This window comes from Halyomorpha halys, unplaced genomic scaffold, assembly GCF_000696795.3.
Source record: "Halyomorpha halys isolate HHAL.00 unplaced genomic scaffold, Hhal_1.1 Scaffold58.1, whole genome shotgun sequence".
In the NCBI taxonomy this organism is placed as follows: Eukaryota; Metazoa; Arthropoda; class Insecta; order Hemiptera; family Pentatomidae; genus Halyomorpha; species Halyomorpha halys.
The window spans coordinates 763,124-783,934 of NW_027110919.1; the positions used below are offsets into that span (position 1 = coordinate 763,124).

At 32.4% G+C, this 20,811-nt stretch overlaps 1 protein-coding gene across 1 annotated transcript in view; it reads right to left on the bottom strand.

Annotated features, from left to right (window-relative positions):
- Nucleotides 1-693: 693 nt before the first annotated feature.
- The window catches only part of LOC106692500 (calcium-binding mitochondrial carrier protein SCaMC-2-A), a 26,662-nt gene continuing 6,544 nt past the window's right edge, over nt 694-20,811 (bottom strand). The window contains exons 2-7 of the mRNA XM_014438477.3: nt 20,480-20,584; nt 19,170-19,248; nt 16,916-17,088; nt 13,278-13,448; nt 6,435-6,585; nt 694-1,346 (exon numbers count right to left, since the gene is read on the bottom strand). Coding sequence (XP_014293963.1) covers nt 1,174-1,346; nt 6,435-6,585; nt 13,278-13,448; nt 16,916-17,088; nt 19,170-19,248; nt 20,480-20,584 — 852 coding nt within the window. The 3' untranslated portion in view covers nt 694-1,173. The remainder of the gene's footprint in view (nt 1,347-6,434; nt 6,586-13,277; nt 13,449-16,915; nt 17,089-19,169; nt 19,249-20,479; nt 20,585-20,811) is intronic.

Here is a 20,811-nt window from a genome sequence, read left to right on the forward strand (position 1 = left end):
TCCCACCTTGGTTAGTATGCGTCGGCAACCTAGCCGCCAGGGGTCGGCAAAAAGGACCACTCGGCCCACTTGCCGGACTTGTTCCCCCCACCAAATACCAGTACCAGTAGCTTGGGGATTCTACGAAGGGCTCTGCTGCGAGGCACTAAAGCATACCGGAGTGTATCAAAAGAATTGATGCAGGTCTTAGCAGGAGGTTACTCTCCATATCCTTCTGCGAGAAAAGATGTTAAAATATACATACAAGAAACAAGGCACATCAGGTCTGCCAGAAGACCTGATATCTTCGGGTAAGAATCGGGGAGGGATCCAGAAAATAGAAAACCACTGTCCAGCAGGAACTGACGGTAAGTGATGACCTCAAATAGGAGGCCTACCTTGAGGAAAAACTTTCCCACCGTTCGGTCAAGCCTGCTTCAATCTAGGGCGAAGATGACCGGCTCCAAAAGAGCCACCAAGAAGAGGAAACGAAGAAGAAGAGATGAGATTAGAAAGAGAACAAATGGGACATTTAAATTCTACTTCACTTTTAAAAAATTTAAATTGTTATATTTGCAGCTTTCTGCTGCAACCATCAAACTGCCGCAAACACTTGTATTGTCCACAAGCAAGGGTAATGTTGAATAAATAAATAAATAAATAAATAAAAAACATAGGTACCTAACTAAATTATGATAATGAATAAAAAGAAAATAGCATTGTAGAGATTTTTATTTACAATGAAATAAAATTAACCCAAGAGCACTGCTATTCCTGTAATAATGCTATTATAGAGGTCCATTTTTCCACCAATTAACTGCAAAACAGCTAACACAACTTTTACTGAATTGTAAATTGTAAACCCTTTGCCAATTACCCCTGAAGTGGCCAATATAGCACTTATAAGACCAATTAGGGTAATGTTAAATCCAAAAACATTAATCATAGTCATTCCAATTTGATATAAATTACTATCCGAATTATTTCCAAAAAATATTCTGTAGATGGTAAGCACAGCTCTTCCGAAATTGTAAACTGACAGAACCCACCTCAGGGTATTTAGTACGTTCCAATTATTTTGTAAGATCACAGCAATTCCAAAGAAATTGCGAAAAATAGTGTAAATGGCTACACATCCATAAAGAAGTTTGCCAACTAATTCTGAGTCTAGGCCTAAAAAATTGTTGTCCATGATCAATGCGTCATATGAGCTCCAAGTGCGTTCAAAGTCCTTTCATACACCATATAAGTGAGAGAAACTGCTGGCAATGCCTTCAAATATGACATACTAGACCCTCGATACCAGCCGTAAATCCCAAGCCGCTTAAACCTGTCATACAATACATGTCGGGCTTCAATTTTTTTCTCTGAAAATCAAAGTGGTTACTGTTATTATAGATTGAATAAAAAGATAATAAACTAGCATATACATAGAACAATAGATTTGAACAGAAAAAAAGTTACTCACATTGTCAATGACAACAATCAATCAAAAAATATTGGTTGTGAAACATAAAGAATACTATGCATATAACCAAGCACCACGCGTATATTCGTACATACATATAAATATACTTGCGTCAATAGTTAATATTAGGTTGGAGGAAAAAAATCCATTATTTTTTCGTTAGATGGCTATTGCAATCGATATCTCGTAAAGTATCGATCAAACAATTTCAGATTTATGCTCGTTGTCAAGATTTTTTCGCACCAAAAAAATTCATTTGCTGTTTTTTGTTTGGTCCATTCAGTTGTGAGTTACAAGGTGTTAAAGATAGAAATCATTAAAGAGAAAATTCGATACATTTTACAGTTTTTAGTTAATAAAGGCAAAAATTCAAGCCAGACAGCTGAAATTGTGAATGGTGTTTATGTTCCCGGTACTGTAACAGCTAATTACGAGCAACTTTGGTTTCGTCGATCCCCGATTTTTTATGTTAAAGACGTAACCCGCACTGCCAGGCCCGTCGTCCAAAATGTCGATAAATTCACAGAAATAATCGAAATTGACCAGCATGTTAGTAGTCGTAGCATCGCCCGTAAAACGGTTTTAAATCATTTGCACAAAGGAGCTTGATGTTTGGGTGCCACGCCAATTAACACTATAAAACATGATGGATTGAATTTCCATCTGCGAAGCCTTGGCCAAACGGAATGAAATCGACCCATTTCTTAAACGGATGCTGACTGGGGGTGAAAATGTGGATCATATATGTGGAAATGGAAAAAGTGGCATGAGGAAAATGGATCACATACGACAACATAGTGATCAACGAAAGAAACGATCTTGGTCAAAGCGCAATGAAGAAGCTCAAACGGTGTACAAACCAGGGCTAATGGCTAGGAAGATTCAGCTGTGGATTCAGGATGGGAAAGGAATCATTTTTATTATGAATTGCTTCCATATGGCACTTTGGACCTTTATTGTCAACGGACCGTTTGAAGCTTGTGATTGATCAGAAATGACCAAACTTGGCCAACAGAAGAGGTGTTGTGTTCCATCAAGACAACGCCAGGTTAAACACATCTATAGTGTATAACTCGCTAGAATCTCCGGGAGCTTGGTTGGGAAGTTGTGATTCATCCACTATATAGTCCAGACCTGACACCAAGCGATTATCATATTTTTCTTGCATTGCAAAACTTTCTTGGTGATACGAAATTGGCATCAAGAGAAGACTGTGAAAATCGGTTACCAGAGTTTTTAGCCAATATGGACGAAGACTTCTATGAGAGAGGCATTATGAAGCTACCTTTAAAATGGCAACAAATTATAGAACAAAACTTGAAAAAAAATCCGAAACATAATGGAATTATTTTATTTATTTATGGATTTATTTTTACTAAAACTATTATTATTAAAATGAATAATGTACGACAAAAATATTTCCCAGAACTGTTTTATTTTAGTTAGTTTAGTTAATCAAGTTTATTTTGAAGAATATTAGTACAAGCAGACACATATAGGGGCATATGTATTAGTTTAAGTATTCATTCATACTGTACATAGAGTCTAAAAAAATATTTTTTTTAAAATTAAATGATAATTAGAAAAGGAAAATAAAAAAAAATGATAACTAAAAAAGGAAAGAAAAAAATAATAATAAATATTTTCAAAAGCAAGTGAAACTAACATTTCATGCTCAATATTAAGTTCTTCAAAGTTACAAGTTATAAATCGAAAATAATGCATTACGTGGGTGATACTTCGATCAAGCAAAAAGATTGTGTGTAAAGATTGCTACAATGATTGGATTCGGAATAGTGAAAGAGAAGCAGACAAAGGGCGAAAAGAAGAAAAGAGGAAGAACATACTCTCCAGACCTTTCATGGGACAACCCACGGGCAGAGTCGAGTACCTCATATCTGCGATGCTTGCATGGATGGGTTTTATTTCGTGGCGGTCCCTTCCAATCTGGTAAGAATAGGTTGGTTATCTATAGGATAATACCCCATATGTCAGAAATAGCATGGTAGGAGGTAAAATATAACAAAAACGGAGTGTCAATCCTTGATCCTAGCAATATTGCAAGTTTCAATCAAAGGGTTGTGGTGACCCTTGCTGGCAACACTGGAATTATGGCGGCTCTTGCTAGTAACACTGAAGTTAAAGATTACTAGAGTAACCTCCCACTTTGGTTATATTATACATATGTCGGTATTTATCCGAGTTTCGGGTATTTTTCACAGTAGCGGTAATTGTCGGGTATTTCGGGTAAAATGGATTTACGTTGTATATTGGTGTGCTAGAGCTGTGCCGCACTAATCCTTCGACTGGTTTTTTTTGTTAAATATTAAAAGTTTTTCTATTACTAACAAGTTATTATTTTTCCCTAGATGTTGAATTTTAGAACATAGGCATGCCTAGACAATTTGGGGCCCATGACAGATTACATTTTGACGCCCGGGGTTGATTTAATTTGAGAGATGGGATGAATAATATTTTTGAGCCTTGGGCCGATTTGTTTTTGAAACCCGGGGTAGAATCATTTTTGGCATTTGGAGTCGCTTATGTTTTTAGGCCCGAGGCGGATTATCGTTGGAGCCCGGGGCTGAAACAATTTTTTATTCGAGTAATCATCTAACAACATAACTGTTCATGAGGTGAATAAAAGCCTTAAATCGAATTAATTTCAAGATATGTCATTACATGTAGTAAGTAAGGTTGATATGTTGCGACAGTAGACTATCAAAAGGTATACATATGCCAGTTATTCGTGGCAGTTAAGGCGACTGTAAGTCCACTGACATTACTTGTACTATCAACTATCACATCATACCCAGTAAATACTGTCATGATTGTAACTATCAAACAGTTACAATATTAAGGTAGTGCTGCGACTTTTGTCACAATAACTGAACCTGCGCGATTGTACACTTCAGGGCGTATAGATGTGATAGTTAACGTGACAGTTGCTTCATTGTATCACTTGTTCTAGTAACTATCTTCAGAGCTAATGCGACAGAACAATCATGACCGTACCAATCATACAGCTACAGATATAACGTTTCTCCAAAAACGGATTAAGTGGCGGGTATTTGTCGGGTGAAACGGTATTTCCAAGGCACTAAGCGGGTATTTTTGGTAGGGTGAATCGGCAGGACTAAACATGTGTTCATTTATGTGTTAATAAATGTTGGTTTTATTACTCAACACTTCGTATTTCTACAGGGTCAAATAATGAACCCAAAAGCAGGTTCCTCGATAATTGTTTCAATTCGCTATCCAGAATAATGGAAAATTGCAAATGTCAGACTCCTCTACTACCATCTAGGCCTATTAAGGTCTCTCAATAGGTCTACGAGCGAAATCCAGGAAACAAGAACTAAGGATTCCATTAATGTAAACAAGGTTCCCAGGAATAAGAACAAAATTCACAATAGGAGATTCACAACCGACGCACATAGTAGTGCAAACCTTCATTCAATTCTCGACAAACAAATATGTCCTCTTTAAGCATACTACTTCAAAAACTGAATCGGGGCTATTATTTATGAATTTTATAATTCTGAATCGCATGAGACCAAAATTAAATCGATAACTTGGCGCGTTTTTGGCATTTTGACTAAATAACATTTTGTAGTTTCAGATATAATTTAACTAAACGATATTGAAAGAAAAGTTAGCTAATTACTATGATTGAAATGAAAACTAATATAGCAATGTTTAATTATATTAAATACAAAGAGAAAAAAATGATCAATACAGCAAAATAAAATGAAGAAAATAAAATCTCATTTTTTACTTTTTGTGTTATTCAATGAACTAGTAAGTACCTAGGCCATTTTTTGAATTTAATTTTTTTTTTTTTTTTTTTAGATAAACAATTGATTTCATCATGAGAGTTACGTTTGGACTATCTTCTATCACAAAGTGTGAATCTTACTGTTGCTAGTTTTAGATTTTCTATATAGTCGTGACATTATACTTCATTTTTTACTACTTAACAAAAGCCAAAAACTGCAAAACTGAAACGAATTTAATTTTTTATATCTTGTTTATTCCTATATAATACCTATCATTGACAAACGCAATTTTTCTCTCTTACTAAAACTAAAAAATATTTGATGAAAGTACAATTATTTTTTTTTTAATAGTTATTTCATTTGTATTTTGGATAAAGTTGGTTTTGGTTTGGCTAGGAAAGAAAAAAATACACAGTAAGCGTGATTGGGATTTATTCATTTTTTTTCACCTCAACATCACTGTGCTAAGCTGGATGGTAACTCAATATGAGAATACTCTTTGGACAAATTTTTCCACTAAGGTCACGTCTAGCAAAAAAAAAATGGCTCCTTCCAAGCTACATGAAGGCTTGCGTTTACAATTTGGTGTGTACCGGACATTACAGAGAGGGTCTTCACTGCAAGAAGGAAACATGGCCTCTTTGTTTAAGCCGAAAGAGAGTTTCATATGCAAGTGTGATCAACAAGCTTTTAACTTTTATGTGGAAAAGAACCCAAAAAAGGAAAAGACTCTGAGAGGCCGAAAAACAATCTTTAGCGACAGTGGCCCTGCAATCAATCTGCAAGTCAATTCAACCTTATACAAAAAACCATGATGAAGCACTTCATGTCCTACTAAATACATTCCTGATTGTTCATTTAACATCGAGATTCCAAATATCCAAAGGGATTTAAGAAAGCGTTTAGCGCTAGCAATGTGTCAGCACTAAGGACTTTTGAATCCTGCATGGCATGGGAAAGAAAGTTTTTCAATCCTGCCATCTGGATGTTTTGAGATAAAACCAGTATCGACAGGAGAAGATATGCCTTTATATTGGGATGAATAATATTGCACTAAGATGGAAATTATATGCGGCCTGAGGATTCAATTGTTGCTGTTATAAGAAAGAAGAGTTATTAATAAATACTTTTATTAGATCCACTACTAAAATGATTTTCACTTATTTTGTCTATAAATTATTAGTATAATTAATTATCTAGAATCTCACCTGAAGCTTGCACTGCTGTACTTGCCATTGAAAGTGGATATGCAACTGCTTGTCCCGTTATACACGCAAATATTCCACTCAACAAAATTATGGGCAATGGAACATTTTTCGGGTCTATCTTTAATCGCTCTGAGAGGAAGATTTTTGTGGTCTGCAAATCGAATAAAAAAATAATATGCAGGAAATGCAAAATGAATAGATAAATAAATAACTTGTCACAATGATCAAAAGTTGTTCGAATATAAAAATAAAATTAACTATAAAAGAAAATATTTTAATCACCAATGAATATTCGAGTAAAACTTACTAAGACTAGATTAATTATTTAATAGAAACTAATGATCCGTATATCCCTAATTCGTAGATCACGTGGGAGGTGACAAACATGTCAAAACTTGCTCTGTGTGAAATGCACCATAACCTTATTAGTAGTGCTGCCGATGGGGGTATTTTTATCATCCGATTTTTGGTATTTTTCGCTTTAGGGGGGTGGTTAGGGGTAGGATATTGGTGGGGAGGAGATTTCGGGTCCTTGAACCAGTTTTTTAGTAATCCTTAGAAACTTTTTCTTAACTAATAAGTTATTATTTATCCTTAAATTTAGAATTTCAGATCATAGGCACTTTCTGGAGACCACAACATATTTAATTTTTGGGCCCAGGATAGATTTATTTTTAAGGTCTGAGATTAATACATTTTGGGGGGGAGGGATTTTGTTTTGGGGCCCGGAGTGAATGCATTTTTAGGGCACGAGGAGCATTAATTCAACATTAGAACATAGAAGAACGCCGGGGTGGAATTATTTATAGGTCTGTGAAGCATATAATTTTGGATTATATACAAGTTTTTGGGCAAATATAAGAACAATCTTATACCGCCTATCGTCATTACATTTGGTAAGATTAAACGGTTGTGACAGTTCACATTTAATGCGTATACATGCGACAGTTAAACGTGGTATTTAACATGACATTTGCTTCATTGAAATTACGTATACTATTAACGATAACGCTAGACCCAGAGTGAAATTACTGTCACGGTAGTAAGACTGTTGTGACTGTGAATGCTGTCATGATTGTAACTATCAAATAGTTGAACCACGGTAGCGGCTAACACTTTTTCCACAGTAACGGAAAGTGTACGATAATTCACTGTCAAGGCGTAAACAACTGATAGTTAACGTTACAGTTGTTTCACTGACATTACTTATACTATGAACGATCATGCCAGAGCTAGAGCAACAGTAAGATTATGACTTTAACAATCATAAAATTACAGTTATAACGATTCTCCGGTAAGCTGGTAAAGTAGCAGATATTTGTCGAGTAAAATGGGTATTGTTTGGTCGGGAGAATCGGTAGTACTGCTTATTAGTTAAGTATCCGTAACAGAGAAATTAATATCTCCAGTTATATTTCACTGCCTTTTCTCAATAAATAATTATTTGAATCGCATATATGTGTAAGCTAGTATTCAAGAAAGTAGAATCGAGAGATTTGAACGGAAAATCCTCAATACAATTGTATTCTGGAATCAGAGCCTTAACACATGGAGGAGAACAAACAGTGAACTGCTTGCAGAGACTGGTCAGTCAATGTCTCATGATATCATATCATCATAGGCAAGGAGGTTAAGATGAGCAGGAAATGCAGCACGAAGAAATCCATAAGGAAGCCTCTACACAACGATGAATACCAGTATAGTTGGCAAGAGACAACGTGGGAGGCTAAAACCAGATGGATAGATAGAAAATAAAGTCTGTAAAGACAACAGAAAAAAAAATGTGTTAAATAAATAATAACACTAAAATAATTTCTAACTAAAATGTTATTCTTAAATACTTTACAAATGATTTTTCTTATATACTGAATCCAACTAAAATCTAATGATATTCACGTTCAAAGCTAGCTTCTCAAAAGGATTAAATAAATTGGATTTAATCCATTTTATAGGATAATATAAAAAAATTAATAATAATACTAAATCACGGTTCCTATTTGGTAATGGAAGCAGTAGGAAGGTATCGACCTAAGAAAAACCCACCCTTTCAGCTTGAAGACCGGAGTAGGCGTAAACAAGCGTGTTCAACTAAATGAACAATTAACAACAACAAATCAACATATTTTAGGTTGAATACCTTTGCATTGTTTCGGTTTCTTAGTTTTACTGTTCATCTCCCAGCACCCAGCCAGCATCAAGGATTAGATGACGAGTAAGAATTAAATTCATTTAAATTCCGTGTCGGAACAGCCTCGGTGATTCTTAACCTTGCTCAAGTGCTCATTGTATATTTGGGTGTAGGTGTATGTTGTGTAAACATGTGTTCGTAAATTTTGAAATGAAGCTAAGTAAAAAAAAAAAAAAAGTGAGTAGTAAAAATTTGCATTTTTATCATGTCTTGTTCCTTCCTTCGAATTGTAAGTACTTTTAAATCGACGCAATAACAACTGACCAACCTCACTCATATGATATTATTTTATTTTTAAAAAGTATTAATAAATTTACGTGGGTAATATTGTTGTTTTCGCTTTCTAGAAATACGATCACCTGGTAATTATGCAATTTGTTATATCCTCTTCCCATAATATGTTTAAGGGAATAATTCAATTACTGAGGGTCAGGTTTGAAGTTCCAAAGTGATAATTTAGAATTACTTGTTCCATTCCCACTTGGGTCATCTAAATTTTATTTCACGGAAAGCCATTAAATGTTCTCGGCACCAAGTGCTCCAACACTTTGATGCTTATAACAGAGGTAACTGGAGATTTCTTTTTAGCATATTCTTTTTTTGAGTTTCAACACCTTTAAGTGGTAGTGCAATAGCGTAGAAAACATTTTAAAAATAGTCTATTTTCTTGTTGAGTTTTTTTTTGTAGAAAACAAAGTGAAAAATTTTATTCTAAATCCTAAATTAACTTTAGGGGACTTTTCAATAATTGAATAAAAATTTTCAAAAGTTTAGTTATTATTAAACGTTAAAAGTTTTTTTTTTTTTATTAAGTTGTGGACGATATAACACCCTTTACAAGAGTATAATTATGTTATATATTATACATATATATTACTATACATATATATAATCCAAGTATATTGGATATTGATGGAAATTAGGCCACCTCCTTAATAATTATAATAATAAAAGAACTCATTGTAAAGAATTCGAGAGCATATTATAGTGATATAGTAGATCTACACCGATGATTGGATGACTCACGGTTGCTACTACGAACCTCCATGCAATTTTGCGCCGAAGACCGTGATCGAGGTTCTGGACTATGTGAACTTCCATATGTCGGAATGGGCGTGCCATTGGCCGCATAAAAGGTGAACTGCATTACTTTCTTGTTCTTCACCGGAAAGACAGATATAGTGGCTCCCTGTATCTACCAGATATCTGGTCCGGAATTTTTGTCGACGATAAGAAGTGTCGGTTGGTAATTTCGGCGACGAAACCCGCCTCGTTCGCCGCTGCTTCTAGTTTTAAAGTCTCAGCTGTCTTCCAACTGCACAGTCGTCGCACTTGATTGACCTTTCTCCGAATCTGTTATGGTAGAACACGCCGTCCACTTTTACCCCTCGAAGCCCTGCGATCCCTGTTGGGCGACCTGTTTTCGCAGCGGCTAATCCTGGATCCCATTAGCGTTTTCAGAGCAGCTAATTCCGCAGTTAGATCATCAATAGCTACCTTAATGTCTTCCATCCTTGAAGAAGTTGGTGCTGAGTGACTCCCCATGATAAAATTACTTGAGGGCTGCTGGATTTTCGCTATTTTATTCGCAATATGTGCCAGCTTCGTGGAATCCGTGTGATCTGTGGCGGCTAAGGTTACATTCCCTCAGGTAACCCTCTTAGCCACAAGGTGTGGAGGATATCTGCAGGAACCTTACCTGCGGCCAATTGCTGCATTCCTCGAAGAAACTGCGATGGCCGTTGATCGCCCAACTTCTGTTCCTCTAATAGCTTCGTAATTCTGGGGTGGTCTGAGGGCCCAAAGATGGAGAGTAGTCGCTCTTATAGCCTCTCGTATGGCTCAGTGGCAAGGGTGTCTCGGGCAACCTGCTTTAGTGCTGCTAAATCCAGTTGGGCGATGATCAGCTGAAACTTAAGTTTTACTATTAGCCATATAACAAGAGATGAACACCGCCTCAACTTGTATGAACCCAATAAAATGTGGGTAGCCGAAACAATGCGTTGGGTTTTTTCACCGATTCCACTAATTCATTTTGCTCCTCACCGGTTATCAGATCGATTAAATTTTGCCCATGCATGCTTCATTAGAGTTCAATCAAATTAATAAGAGAAATAAACAATAAACTCACGTTCGGTGTCACCACTTTACTGCGTGTTCCTGTTGTAACGATAAAGATGACTCTTTAGATACGCTCTTTATTTGTCAAAACAATATTTACTCTTAAACATAGAACAAAACGTTCATAATTATTATCAACGGAAAAAACACCTACTTCGTCATTGTTAATTATTATTAATTGATCATATGGCGAGAGGTTTCATATGGGTTTGCCACTAAAACAAATGTGAAATAATGAATTATATTTATATATGAATTATTATAAATAAAAATAGATTTAAAAGAAATATACAAGAGAACTAAAAATGTTGATAATAATTTCGACAGTGGAAAACCCATTTCAAACAGTCTCTTTGCTAACGTCAACTAGTGCCGCTGAAGACGTTGATCTAATAATAATAATCTTACCACCACAAGCATTTAGTTTGGATTAGATAATATATTTAAGATTTCATTATTAAATTTCTAATTAATTAATTCATTTTATTATTATAATATTTTTAGATACTTAAAATATTATTAAATATTTTTTATTAGAAAAAATCCCACATAAACTACAGAAATATATAATTGAATTAATAATAAATTATTTGACATGATAAAATTATAAGCAGGCTAGCACTGGACGGATTGGAAAACTCATGTTTTGAATTTCGGTTTTCATATAAAGGAGGAGAGATTTTTTATAATAACTATAAATTTCATAGATAGTGCTAAATCATCTGTAAGAATTTTACCCTCAGTTTTTTAGCACTATATTCCGATTGAATTTTCAGTACTTACCGAAATTAGCTGTATGCGTAAAATTAGCTGAACTGAAGTTTGTGGATTTAATTAGGATTCGAATAGAGGTAGTTTTACGTCCTTTGATCAATGACAGCAATGTTATAGTGCTTTTAAAAACAATTCTATACTGCAACATTTGGCGCTCTTTGAACATGTTCGACTGCTTATATTCTTCAGGAATTTGTTGTAGAATATCTTCCAAAATATATGTAAAGTTCAGCTATCCCCTAAATTTGTCTAGCTTTTCCCATATGTTATTTGACTCACATTAGAAGAGCTCTAACGTTTAGAAATAGCCTCGAAGCTGTGTTTGTGTTAAGTGGTACGAAATTACTCAAATAAGCTTATGAAAATAACATATGAAAGAGTAAATAATATTAATTTTATTTTTCATTATTTTATTTTAATTTAGTTTATTTTTATTTTTTATTTATAATTATTTTTTTAAAAAGAACGTGAACCTGCCACTCCCACCTTCTTGCTCATCTAACTTTTCAAACACATGCTTATAGTGAGTATAGGGATGTCAGAATTTCACAGAGATCATAACACAAAAAATATTAGAAGGCAATCCAACCCGGGTCGACCCGCCCCGCTAAAACCCCAATTTAGTGGACCTTCTATATCACTTTTGAAACGTTTGCTTAAAACAGAAAGAGGATATTTAACATGTTTAAATCAGTCATTATTAAAAAAAGTGGTTAAATTGAAGAAAAAAAAGGCGTGATCCGCCTGTGTTGTAGCCTTAATTATCTTACCTTTGAAACAGACACTTAGAACTAGTATATTCGTCTATATATAACATATTACAATATTTTTTTTTTTTTTTTAATTGATAGATTTATTTATTGATAGATATTACAATCTGCCACACAGTTGTGGGCAATTGGTAATAGTGATGAATGATCTCATACATACTAAAATAAAAAATAAAATAAAATAAACAAATTTTTTTAAAAATAATAAAAAAAATAAATAAAAACAAACAAAAAAATAAACAAGATGAACATAATATCAAACTATCTGTATGAAAAATAAATAAATAAAATAACATAATATTATAATCTAACAAGAATAGATAATAACATAACTATATTAGACAAATATTAAAAGGTAATCGTATAGCTTTTCTTCAATCTTAGAGTTACTCGACTCACATTGAAACAGCTCTTGCGTTCACAAATAGCCTTGGATCTATGTTTACGTAAAGGTACCAAGGTACTCAAATAAACTTATGAAAATAACATATAAAAGAGTAAAGGATATTATTTTTATTTATTTTTTTTTTAAGAATAATAATCAAAGCTGCCATAATCTAGGGCAATAAGTATTATAATTAATTTCGTTCATATCAATAAGTATTTTAACGATGTTACCTTGTCGATCGATTATAATTGAAATTATCGATAAATTAAAACAGATATTTTTGGACAGTGTGTAAAAAAATAAAGTGAGTGGTAGGATATTTAAGTGTTATGAATATTTTCGTTGCCAATAAAAAAAAAAATTGTTGTTTCTGTTCTTTGTGTTTTGTTTCTTGGCCCAGGTAACACGCGACAGTATTATTAAGTTTTCATTCATACAAAATGTAGTCTAAAGAAGAAAAATAAAACAAAACCTAAATGATAACAGTATATTAAAAAAAAAATAATGGAATAATTTATACAGAAGATAAAAGATTATACACAAAATAAATAGTAATATATAAGTGACTAAATAGTGTTCAATAAATACATAATTATCTATACCTCATAGGTGCACAAATCAGTTCCAGTGAAAAGTACAATGCCCACTATCGTTGAAAAGTATCCTTTATACAATCCCTCGTGCCCTCTGTTTTTTATCAATGTTTTATAAACATTTTTCAAAGAATGTACTTTATCTCTTCCTTCTCTGATTACCATGCGGGTCTTGAGTACCTATCAAATTAATTTATGAATTTCAATCCAACCAGTTGCTGACACAATTTAACATTCAAATTTTCATATTAATCAGTATCATTAGTTATCCCTGATCTTGCGTCAGGGTTATTACTGTGCCCAATTATAAATCTATTTCTATTTATTCTATAAACATAATAGGCCAAGATTTCTATCAACATAGCTTTAATGTTTAAAATAATTCTTTCATATATAAAATGTTTTGTCATAAATGTATACCAATACTACCAAACATACATCATGGAGTGTGAACCATCAGCAACCAAACATTTATAAATTTCATATAATTATATTACTTGAACACTACATTTTCTTTTCATTTTAGTTCAATTTCTATATAAAAAGTATTAATTACAGCCATTGCAAGTGGAGTCGATAGATGATCACATCAAAAACAATTTACGAAATACCAATTCAATCTACCAACAGTTAAAGGAGCTGTGTCATACATCTTGGGCAATCCAACCACATCACGAAGACTAAAGCCCAGCCTGATCCAAGACATCCTGTTATGAACTCTTTATCGAATATTTTTTATTATTATCCCAGTTAGTTCAATTTATTTATTTTTCTTCTTCTCTAATTATTTTTGAGCACAAATAATTTTTTTTATATATATTCCATATTCCAATATTTTTGTTTGTTATTTTTCTCTACATTATTATTTATTTATTCCTTAATTATAATAGTTCATTGTTATATCATTGGAAATAGTTAGGGGTGCCTCTTGCACGAATTATACTTCCCCACTACCAACCGACAAACTATCACAACAACCATGTAAGACCAAGTCTGATCCGGCTGCTGACAGAAATTTGTTTTTCCTTATAAATTATATAAAGATAAAATCTGGATTCAAGAAAATCTAAGTCAAAACCTCTGCTCAGTGGGTGCTTGATTTTTCATTAGATTGGAGGATAAATGCGGTTGTCCGTGAATGCCAACTACATTACATCCTTTTATACCGTTGGAAAAAGAAAAAAGTAGATCCTCACACGAGTCCAAGACCTTCTATAGTTTGATATATGGTACAGGATTACGCGTATATATTGGTATAGCAGTTCTCTGAATTAATTTAAACCTTCTTACTCTGACTAAAATAGACTTGTTCCCTGTAGGATAACTCGACCTTCCTCCCCTAGTTGAAAAACATAATGGCGCTAAAACCTTTAATGAACAACACTTTATTGTAAGCCGAAAACCCACCCTTAAACCACTTGTTTTCGGAACCGAAAGTCTGCATTGGGGGCTCCCATAAGTTGACACTACTAGCGCCCCATGTGGCCAACAGCAAAAGCTTACCTCCTCTAACCCCTTCTGTGAAGGGAAGAAGAAACTTGAGAATGAAAGAGCCATCTTTTCTTCTACAGCCGGCCTTTTTTCTTCACTGTTATTTCAGTGAAAAAAATAGTGAGCATGGAGTGCCCCCTCCCAGCGGCAGAGGAGAAAGAAATATAGGAATGCAGAGGAAAAAGAAGGAAGCATGGAGTAAGTCCGCATCATTCAATATAGTACACAAAATCCATCATCATCATCAATAGGCATATCTACAGTTTTTCTAGAGTCATGATCAAAATTAATTAACTGTTTCTAACAAGAAATGTTTTGTTTCAGGTACCCCCTACACCACCTGTAACTTATGCAATAGATTTTTCTTTCTGTTAAGAATGTTTTATTTTAATTATAATTAATTATTTACAGCCTACTACCAAATTTAACCAGCCAATCAAAAGTGAAGGAGTGGCCTAGCCTTGAGGTGAAGGCGCATTTATACACCACTAAAAATTTATTTAACAAGTCGATATTTTTATTTACAAAAAACTAAACAATTGAGAAATCTACTATTTTTCTTTATTGTGAAAATTGGAAATGCAATGTCAATAAAATTCAGTTTGGTAAATAGAAATGAGAATGGCAAATTAACAAAACATATTCTAGAAAATAAACTAATGATTTTAATAATAAATGAAGCGCTGAGAACTAGATTGGACTAACCTAGATGCCTTATTTAAAAAAAATAAATGCAAAGGTATTTAGCATATTAAAAATTAATAATTTTTTAGATAAATTATATCAAATGTTGATATGATGGATTTTAAATTTTAAAAACATAACCTTACTTTTTTTAAAGTATTAATCATAACTACAAGAATTTTATTAAATAAACAGTTAAACGAATGGTCTAACACTAGATAATTAACAAATTATAAGTATATATTTTGATTTGGCTTTCTCCCAATAACATCATAAAAAACTTTTGCCGAAATTGTCGCCATATAAATTTTTATGTAACAATATTATGTTTTAATACACAATATAAGTTTTTTTAATTATGGCGATAAAGTGTTTTAAAAAAGGTTGTAATATAGAAAAATGATTCATGTAAATTTTTTAAATTGTTGGCAATTTTAATGTTTGATATTAGAGATTTGGAAATGGACAAAAATTAGTCATCTTATGAATAAATAAAAGGCATAAGATGTTTCCAGTATGTTTTATTTACTCTGAACTTGATAAACAGAATATATGACCCTGGAAAATAGTATATGCTATTATTTTGAAGAATATAGTAGTTTTATTGACTAAAAGTTAGTTTTATTCTCAATTACCTTCACGTGGGATAGTTCACCATAATTCTAAACATTAGATATGTGTGTATATGTATACGTAAATTCCCTTATTACATGGAATTATGCCAATTTAGTAGAATATCCTTATATAATTCGAAAAGTGCAAGAAGGGCGAATTCCCAAAAAAAGCCATGGGAAATGAGACTGTGGAGACTTATTTTATGGTTAATATAAAAAGAAAAGTCAACCTTTCCAGTCCTAGATCTACTCAATCGACAATGGGTGGAGGGAGAAGGGCTTAAAATATGACATTTTTGGTACAAGGTTTTCTGATAGATTTTTAAAATTTAACAATCCACTTTCTTTAAGAATCACTATACAAGCAAAGTTGAAATTATTTTTTGGCTTTTCAGACTTATAATAAAGAAAAATTTATGTTGCCTTAATGGTATATCGAACTCACAAAATCGAAATTGCAATGTGCAGTGGATGCCTCTTATAGAAATAGATATCCTAAAATAGGATTGATAGATTTATTTATTGATAGATATTACAATCTGCCACACAGTTGTGGGCAATAGGTAATATTGATGAATGATCTCATACATACTAAAATTAAAAAAAAAATAAATAAATAAGTAAAAAAAAAAAATAATAAAATAAAATAAAAAAAAACTCTCTTAAAATATATACAAACAAAACAATAGACAAAAAAAAATCCTAAAATAGAAATTTTTAGAAAGTTCAAATTTAACTTTTCGTAAAAGTCGTACATTCTATGCTAAAAGTATTAGATTAATAGCTAACTAGACATTAAGGATCTTAAAGTAAACATATGAAAAAAAATATTAAATATATAAATATTGTTTTACTCACTTCTATCGGATAAATTAATGATTGGCTAGTAACTCCGGCACATGCTGCACAAAAAAATCTTTCTCCTATAGTCAGAGATCTGTGTTGTGCTCCCATCAACAACTTTACATATTCAAACACCAGGAATTTACACGCTGTTTCAGGTGTAATCTTCATCATATTTATTCCATTACCTGTACCATGCAAGATTTTACTTCATTCAAGAAAATCAAATCCTAGAAATTTAAAAACCTTAAATTTAAGGATTGTTAAATAACATAATAATATATATTATTATGAAAGCCTCTCAAAATTTCAAAAATTAATTTTATTAAAAAGTAGATATTTCGCAATCTGGAGGTACGGGTTCGATTTCTTGGTACCCTGAGACATTTGAAATCCGAAATAAAATTCTGAGATGCTAGTAAAAAAATGAGCCCAAAATTTTTGTAGAAAATCGAACGGATATTATATTATAATACATTTTTGGATTCTATGTACGTCTACTTCTATTTCTTCATTTCATTTTCATATCCTTCGGCATCCCTATCTGGACAAGTAATTTCTATCGGTTCGGGCGCAAAATATATTCTACCAAAACTTCAACGTATGATTTCAAACGGCTCTGGGCAATATGCACTCCTATAGTACAAGAGCCGGGAAGAAAAAAGGCAGTTATCTCACCCCAATTTTTGATTATTTTAATGAAAACTATGTATAATTACTAATCAAAATTGATGAGTCTGCCAAGTACAGGAAGGGGGGAATAAAAAATGGCGGCTGTTTCAAAACATTAATTTTTCATATCTTTAAAACTACCAACAACAATAGAAAATCAAAGATAACATTATTTAAAGTAAAGTAAATTTGCTCAAATATGAGCCCTAATAGAGCTATTTACGTTCAATAGTTCTCGTGATATAGCTTTTTAAAAAGCAACATTTCATAAAAATGTTGTATGAAACGTACTGAAATAGGAGTACTTAGTTAATTTATTTTGAGAAATCTATATCTCAGGAACTATGTGACGTTCAGATGTCTATTAGCACTCAAATTAAAGCTAGTTTAATGAGCTATAAAGTAGTTTATGACGTTTATTTCCGTAGGATTAGTAGTTTTCATGAAATTTGCTAAAATAAATTGATTTATAGTTGTTCGGACAAATTTTCATTGCCAAATTTATATTCATATATAATAAAAACTACTACTCCTACGAAGATAAGTGTCATAAACTACTTCGTAGTAAGTTCAATTTTCTTTATTTTGAATGTTGGCAAACATATGTGCGTCATATGGGTCTAGAGATATATTTTTTTCAAAAATCTAACATTTTATACGAACAACTAGAAATTAACATTTTGTGAGTTTATTTTGTCAAACATCATAAAAACTACTACTCCTACAAAGATAAACATTATTAACTATTTTATAGTAAATGTAACTAGCTTTAATTTGAGAGCTGACAGACATCTGTTCGTCCTATGGTTTCTGAAATAAAGTTTTTCATAAATCAAACTTATTGTCTGAACAGCTATAAATCAATTTATTTTAGCTAATTTCATGAAAACTACTACTCCTACGAAAATAAACGTCACAAACTACTTTATAGTACATTAAACTAGCTTTAATTTGAGTGCTAATAGACCTATGTACGTCACATAGTTCCTGAGATATAGATTTCTCAAAAGCAATTAACTAACTTGCTAAATAAATGTCGCTTTTTAAAAGGCTATATTTCGATTGGACGTAAATAGCTCTATTAGGGCTAATATTTCAACACATTTACTCTACTTTAAATAATGTTCTTTTAGATTTTCTAGTGCTGTTGGTGGTTTTTAAGATAAAGAGCTCAGAATGAAAAATTATTGCTTTGGAACAGCCGCCATTTTTCTTTCTCCCTACCTATTTTTGGCAGACTAATCAGTTTCAACTAGTAATTATACACAGTTTTAATTAAAGTAATCAAAAATTGGGGTGAGATAACTTTTAAGCTTTTTTTCCCCCCGCTTTTGTACTAACAGGATTCTATAAACGTTTTATCAATTTAGTTTGACTTTGTCTAATATCTAATCATCACTTGTCATTATCACAATATGTACATCCTGTTTGGTGTATTCTTTCATTTCAATGAACAGATGTTTAAAAATAATGATTTGTAATTTAAAATAAATATAGGACTCCGTCTTATCGAATCTTTTGTAATTAAATGATCAACTTAAGGATTATCAAATAGATGATAATTAATAGTTAATTTTGTAAAAATCTTTGAATTTACCTCTCCAAAGAGAAAAAAATCCATCTTTCTTTACTATGCTCACTAAACCTTTAATGGGATGATAAAATTTACCCGTTACCTAAAATTAAGGTAAACATTATCAGATTATTATTATTATAAATTGTTAATAATCTATTTAAAAAATAGCTGTCACTTGCAGTTTAATCTGCGGTATTTTGAATAAATATGGCTACTTACAAATACATGATTAGTTGGGACATGACCAAGTGGCATCTGATTAAATGAATAAAATCTAAAATTTATGTAGGAACAGAACAGATATAGCGCAAGAAGAATGGTGGATTACCTTCTAACATTTTTTGTTATGATCTCCTCTTATAAGACTTTAACATGTCATACATCGACCAACATACTCATAACATAAAAAGGTATGAAAGCTAATATTGTAAGGCTACCAGTAAAGTTGGTAGTGGCTTACGCTGTTTTTTCAATTTTTAACACTTCTTAAATATTCCTCTTTTAAATCCTTTCTGTTCAACAACATTTTCCTTCTCTCAATTGAATAAAAATTATATTTTCAACATATACATATTCTATTTTTAAATATCTAAACGACTTTTTAAGTTTTTTAAAAATAAAATATTACTGAATATGTAATTATAGTATACGTTGTACGTTTTAAGTGCGGCCACACTGTTTAATGTTTTACTCAGTATGAGCTCATCAATTCTCATTGCCGTGTCTGTTACCTCTCAGCAACAATTTTTACATTCGAATACCTCTTTTCTTTACTTTTCAATTTGTTTTATTTAAAATGTGAGACTACGTCGATGACGTTCATTACGCTGTGGAATAAAGTTTACAAGAGAAAAATCCAAACAATTCAACCATAGAAGAACTTTTCCATTTGATTTAAAAGAAATGGTTTTGAAAAATTGAAGAGGCTAAAACAAGCTTCATGATTCTTAGGTAATCCTTCCAAAAGTGTTTAAAGGACCCGTATTGTACCCACTCTACTTCAATATCAGAGGATTGACTAAATTGAGTTTTCTTTTGTTATTTATAGATGACCGTATCGGGAATTGTAACGCAACTTATCTGTATTGTGATTGGCAACTTTTAGATTATCCAGAACGAAAATGACAGATGAAATCCCTTGGTGTGAAAAAGTCGAATAATGTTTACTCGAAATGAATAGACATTCTGTTTTCTCAGAAATATTATAATTTTAATGTAAGTAGATGTGTAACCAACATATCATCATACAACTTTCAGACATTATGAAATAATATATACATAGCAAAATGGTTTTATTTAATAATCCTGCATGTCATATTTACAAAACTTACCTGGGCAAAAACCTTGAGTCGATCTAACGGAGCAGTACAAGACCTTGATACTACACCAGCCGAAGAACCAGCCAATAAATGCTTCCACCACGTATCGTAAATACTCTGTAATAAACATGCCATTATATCATTAAAATGTATTATTATTATTTAAGGCCACAAGAATACAGTTACCTGTTCTATGTACTACGCTCTTGATGCAATAATCGTAAACTATTGTTGCCACTGTATTATTGACATCTACTGATTAATATGGATGTGGGTATGGCATTCCGGATTGCATTTCAAGCTCAAATCCATATTACCCCAAACCTTATACCTTACCCTCCGCT